Source organism: Rhinolophus sinicus, linkage group LG01, assembly GCF_036562045.2.
Source record: "Rhinolophus sinicus isolate RSC01 linkage group LG01, ASM3656204v1, whole genome shotgun sequence".
NCBI classification, from domain to species: Eukaryota; Metazoa; Chordata; class Mammalia; order Chiroptera; family Rhinolophidae; genus Rhinolophus; species Rhinolophus sinicus.
Window position 1 is genome coordinate 26,092,581 of NC_133751.1, and position 6,094 is coordinate 26,098,674.

The 6,094-nt window shown below is 38.9% G+C and overlaps 1 protein-coding gene across 1 annotated transcript in view; it reads left to right on the forward strand.

Annotated features, from left to right (window-relative positions):
• Positions 1 to 5,851, forward strand: part of GMPS (guanine monophosphate synthase) — a 46,571-nt gene extending 40,720 nt beyond the window's left edge. Inside the window, exons 14-16 of the mRNA XM_074314134.1 lie at positions 1,975 to 2,105; positions 4,464 to 4,636; positions 5,729 to 5,851. Coding sequence (XP_074170235.1) covers positions 1,975 to 2,105; positions 4,464 to 4,636; positions 5,729 to 5,830 — 406 coding nt within the window. The 3' untranslated portion in view covers positions 5,831 to 5,851. The remainder of the gene's footprint in view (positions 1 to 1,974; positions 2,106 to 4,463; positions 4,637 to 5,728) is intronic.
• Positions 5,852 to 6,094: the final 243 nt, after the last annotated feature.

A 6,094-nucleotide genomic window follows, 5' to 3' on the forward strand; every position in this document is an offset into this window, starting at 1 on the left:
ATATAATTAGTATGTTTTTTATTTTACAACATTCTTACAGTTTCATCTCTCTCTCTCTCGCTGTATTTTTCTTTTGCCAAAAGGCACTCACCCTTGTTTAAAGTTTCTCTCTGTTCTTTTATGTACTGTTATCTCTGCCTGTCTTTTCTTGTCTGTTTTTCTCTCCCTCATTTCCCAGCCCTTCCTCCCTTCCCCCAAAGGAAAAAAAGTCTAAGCAACAAAAAACTACATTTTAAAATATGAACCTAGCAAATCCTTAAAAGAGTCTCGGTGAATTTTACATTTCTTTGCCAAGCTCCTTTTTGGGAATTGGAAATAAATTTAAAAATTGTTTTCCATTTTTGCCAGTTTCCCTCCCCCCTAATTTGCATGATGAAATCTTTGTACAGAGTGGGACTGGTCCAGTTTTTCTGTTCCATGTGGAAGACTGCCTATCCTTGTACATTTTATGACCACTCTTGTTTGTAAGAAATAAGACACAAACAAGTTCATGACATTCTCTTGCCTGGTTGCTTTTTCCTCTAAGGATCTTTCTTGAGCTCTAGGAACTATGATGTGTAGTAAAGTGTGGCTTGCTTTCTGTGGGACAAAAACCTTCTTCCTGATGCAGTATTTTTGGAAGGAGGCAGTGAAGTAGTGGTAGTTTTGATCTGATGCTGTTTTCTTCTGAATGTTTTATTCCAAGTGCATATTAAGGAGAAAGGAAAAACATTATTAGACTTCACCATGGTAGTTGCCCGTGGAGATTTATTTTCTTTGTTAAAGACAGATAGGGCTAAGGGAAAGGGACACTTGCCTGCTGGCTGGAGTGGAGTGGGGCGAGCTGGGTGACGCTCACATCTCTACCCTGATGCCTCTTGTTTTCTGGGTTAGGGTTGTGGAACACATCCTCCAAACCAGTGGTAAGATTCCTCTTGAGTTGTTAGATCTGAATTTCCTCAAGCTAAGTTCCAGACCCTACTTTTATTAACACCTGCTGTACTATATCTTCACATCTTTCAAACATATTTACTTAAAGCAGTAGTGAGTTATTCCTTTGGGAAGGAAATAGTAATAGTAGGACACCAAATTTTGGTGACATTTTTAATAAAGTGGGAATGAGAATCTTTGCGATCAACGTTTTCCAAAGTGAAAAAAAGATTGGTCAAATAACTTTGGGAAATTTAGTGTAGTCTCATCTTGGAGGTTTCTAGTGCATATTAACACATTACAATTTCTGAAGTTTTGTCATAACAACAACCTACTTATTTGTTCAACCCAGTGTTTCCTCAGGCTTATGTGTATTAATATCCTCGGGCTACCATAACAAGTTACCACAAACTACTGGGAGGCTTAAAATAGCAGAGCTGTACAGTTCTGGAGGCTAGAAGTCTGAAATCAAGGTGTTAGCATGGTCATGCTCTCTATGAAGGCTCTAGGGAAGATTGTTTCTTGCCTCTTCCTACTTTCTGGTGTTTGCTTACTTTCTGGTGTTTGCTGGCGGTCCTTGGCTTATGGAAATAGAACTCCAATGACTGTCTTCATTTTCACATGGCCCTCTTCCCTCTGTGTTTTTGTCCCCAAATTTCTCTCTTCTTAGAAAGACACCCAGTCATTGGATTAACTCCCACCCTCATCCATTATGACTATATCTTAACTTGATTACGTCTGCAAAGATCCTATTTTCACCCAGAGATTCCAGATGGGTATGAAGTTTTGGGGACATTCTTCAACCCAGTACATTATATGAAAAGAGGATTGTGATAATCCCGTATGTTTTTGCGCTTTATGAGATACTAGTATTCCAGAGAATACACTTTAAGGAAATTACATAGAACATAGACCATCTATAATTTTATATCTGAACCTACCCATTTGGAGATTTGAAGTGGGTAGGACAGGGATCTAAGAGTAAATGAAAAGAATGTTATTCTATGTTCCTTGCTTCTCATACTAAAGTTAATTTCCCTATAATTTTCACCTCTCCCCTTCTAGAGTTGTCTATATATTTGGCCCACCAGTTAAAGAGCCTCCTACAGATGTTACTCCCACTTTCTTGACAACAGGGGTGCTCAGTACTTTACGCCAAGCTGATTTTGAAGCCCAGAACATTCTCAGAGAGTCTGGTAAGTTGTTCATTTTGTTTATCACTGCATACTATAACTAGAATTTGGAAGCTTGGCATGATGGGGTTTGATCAAACAATAGGGTGAATGTTTAAATAAAAAAAATGTATTACAATAAAAGACACATTGCCATTAATCCCCGTCGCTTTGAACATATCCCATCGTTCTTACCACTTTCTGAAGCAGTTCTGTAAGTCCTTTTTTCTGAGTCTCTAGTTGCGCTGTCGTCGCTGCCTTGATGTCTTGAATCGATTCAAAACATTTACCTTTCATGGTCATTCTGACTTTGAGGAAGAGCCAGAAGTCACACGGTGTCAGATCTGGTGAATAAGGTGGATGAGGACACACCATAATGTTTTTATTTAATAGAAATTGCTGCATCAGGGGGCCGGCCCGGTGGCTCAGGCGGTTGGAGCTCCATGTTCCTAACACCAAAGGCTGCTGGTTCGATTCCCACATGGGCCAGTGGGCTCTCAACCACAAGGTTGCCGGTTCGATTCCTCGATTCCCTCAAGGGATGGTGGGCTGCGCCCCCTGCAACTAGCAGTGGCAACTGGACCTGGAGCTGAGCTGCGCCCTCCACAACTAAGATTGAAAGAACAACAACTTGACTTGGAAAAAGCCCTGGAAGTACACACTATTCCCCAATAAAGTCCTGTTCCCCATCCCCAATTTGAAAAACAAAAAAAGAAATTGCCGCACCAGAAACCATGTATGACACGGATCCTTTCCGTTGTGATCAGCAAATATGCTGCCGCCAGGTGCCATCCAGCTTGGAAAGGCAGGGATCTTCAGTACGGGAAGCAGGACATTGAACCTTAGTAACAGTGTGTGACAAGTTTCAACTTGTTCGTGCAGTCAGTTGGGTGTGAGCTGAGCTTGAGAGGATGTGTGTTTTAAAGTGTGCTGTAAATCATGGATCACGAACAATGCATTAACATGAAATGGGCAGATGGTTTCATCCTCCATTGTGATAATACTCTGTGTCACACATTGCTTCTGGTATGGCAGTTTCTGTCAAAAACATGGTGTGTCCTCATCCACCTTATCAACGGATCTGGCACTGTGTGACTTCTGGCTCTTCCTCAAAGTCAAAATGACCATGAAAGGTAAACGTTTTGAATCGATTCAGGACATTGAGGCAGCCATGACAGCGCAACTAAAGATGTGTATGAAAGAGGACTTCCAGACCTGCTCCAGAAAGTGGCAAGAACGATGGGATGTGTTTGAAGAGAGGGGGAGGATTTTGAGGGGGATTAATGTCAACGTGTCTTTTACTGTAATATTTATTTTTAAATTTAAACATTCACCATATCTTTTTTTATCACACCTAGTATTATTTCTCAGGAGGATGCAACTTTTAATATTTAGATGCTTTCATTTTTATTCATTTCTGTGGATAATTCTAGGATATTGCCTTCCATATAAAATTTATTCACCCTTTGGACATTTGTGGACATGTGCAGAGTTGCAAAATATTTGAGTTGCCTAACTTGCATGTTCCCAGCTGAGGTTCAGTAAGACAGTACTCAGCCTTCTTGTTTCAGTTCTTTTACTGTAAACAAATGTTCTTTTTATAGTCTATTTAGTGCCATATTTCTTGCAGTTTTCTGCTTATGTTGGTGGTTTCACTGTTTAAAATGTCCCCCAAGCGTAGCGCTGAGGTGCCGTCCATGTTTCTAAGCACAGGAAGGCTGTGATCTGTCTTACAGAGAAGATACGCGGGTTAGATAGACTTCATTCAGGCCTGGATTATAGTGCTGTTGGCTTTGAGTTCAATGTTAGTGAATCTACAATTAATATTAAATAAGGTGTCTTTAAAAATACATAAAACAAGGTTATGTACTGATTGGTTGTTGTAAAAGTTGTGATTAGAGGCCTGCAAGAACCTAACTCTGTATTTCATCTAGGGGCAGTGGTCCAGTATTTGCTAATTCAGTGTTTGCAGTATAGACCATAACTACCATGAATAACCAGAATAGACTATATACATAAATACATATATATTAATATATATTTATAGATGTTTATTAATTTAAATATTTGTAAATCTAAATATTTATGTTTTATAAATTTAAATATTTGTTTATAAATAAATATGTGTTTGTATTTATAAATATAAATTAAAAACGTCATTGTAACATACATTGCAGTCATCAGATTCTGTGACTTGTGTTTGTGATTGAGTTTACTGAAAATAGAGTAGCTGGACACAATACACGATGACTGTCCTAACTGTTGTGTGTGTGTGTGTGTGTATGTGATTTGAGGAATTGTCTGGGAGGATTTCACTGAGCTGGGTGAGAGTCCTTTTCCATGGGTAGCGACTGGTTCTACATGTTAACTTCCTTTCTCTAGGATATTCTGGGAAAATCAGTCAGATGCCAGTGATTCTGACACCATTGCATTTTGATCGGGACCCACTTCAGAAGCAGCCTTCATGCCAGAGATCTGTGGTTATTCGAACCTTTATTACTAGTGATTTCATGACTGGCATACCTGCCACACCTGGCAATGAGATCCCAGTAGAGGTAACTTACGTGTTGTTTTCTGATGCACACTTTCAGTGCCTTTTATAACATGGTGAATGGAATAGGCTATGACCATGTTGATATTTTTGGGGTTGGTTTTCAGTTCATAAGATAGGCTCTTTTTTTTTAAATCTCCACATGATCATTTAATACACTGTAGTAGAAAAATGCCTTAAATTTATTATATCCCTCTAGATGTCTGATTACTATGTGGAGAATAACCAACTCTGATCTATAATTTTACCTTAATTTCACTAACCAATCTCTACTTTATAAATAGTGTTCTTAAAGAAGAAAACCTAGGAATGAAGAAAAGTTTATTAGAAATAAGGATGAGAATTGATGGAATTATGGCCAGAAACCTATGAATTGCTTAATGCTCTGCCTACTAGCAATTCCATTTTTGTTCACCATCTTCCTCTCCTATTATCTCTCCACCAATGTTTTTTCATTTACTATTAAGCAGATATCTCCGATGGAGATATCTGCTTAATAGTAAATGAAAAGCACAGTGAGTCCTGATTAGTTGGACTGCTGCTCTAATGCAAGGCTCTGGTTATAGCTGGATAACTGGGCTGGGAAATGTGTCTTAGAGTTTGTTTTCCCTTCAGCTGAAATTTGCCAAATCTCTGTTCAGTCAATGACCAGGCCTTCTTCTTCTCCTACACACGTGGCGGCAGTTGTTTATTACAGTGCATTATATGCCACCTTGGTAGCCTCAGAGTTGTTATGTTTAAGCCCCAGATAGTTTGTAAAGCGTTCGTTTAAACACATAAAATCATGCTTAGATGCCATAGCAATGCCAGATTCCTATAAATATTTCTAAACACTTGTTATGGACCAGTAACAAACATAACTTACAGGCTGGCACCTGTTTGTGGACCGTACTTTGAATAGTACTCAGTTTGTCACTTAAATATAGAGGGAAATAGGTTCACTACATAAAATTAATTAGAGACCATCCCATAAACATCAAGGACCATAATAAAAAAGAGATCACATTTAAATTAAAATTGTAAATGCAAGCCCTCTAGCTCTGTTGGACTGCAGTGGATCCTGGCTCCCCTAATTATAATCTTTGTTTTATAACAGGTGGTGTTAAAGATGGTCACCGAGATTAAGAAGATTCCTGGTATTTCTCGAATTATGTATGACTTAACATCAAAGCCCCCAGGAACTACTGAGTGGGAGTAATAAACTACTTGTTCTATTAAAGTACTGTGTGCAGTTTAAATTGATTAGAAACCATTCCCAGTATTGACGGAGCAGCTACATCACATCTGAGTTCTCTACAGCAAAAATCATGGCCCAAGGGCTGAGTTGGGGATAAAAGGGACTGAAGCGACGGTACGAGTATAATGAAAGCGCCATTGCCTCCTCTCAGACAGACTGACACTGCTTTTGCCTTTGCCTCACTTGTTCTTTATGTCTATAATCACTGTTGCTATTGATGTCTCT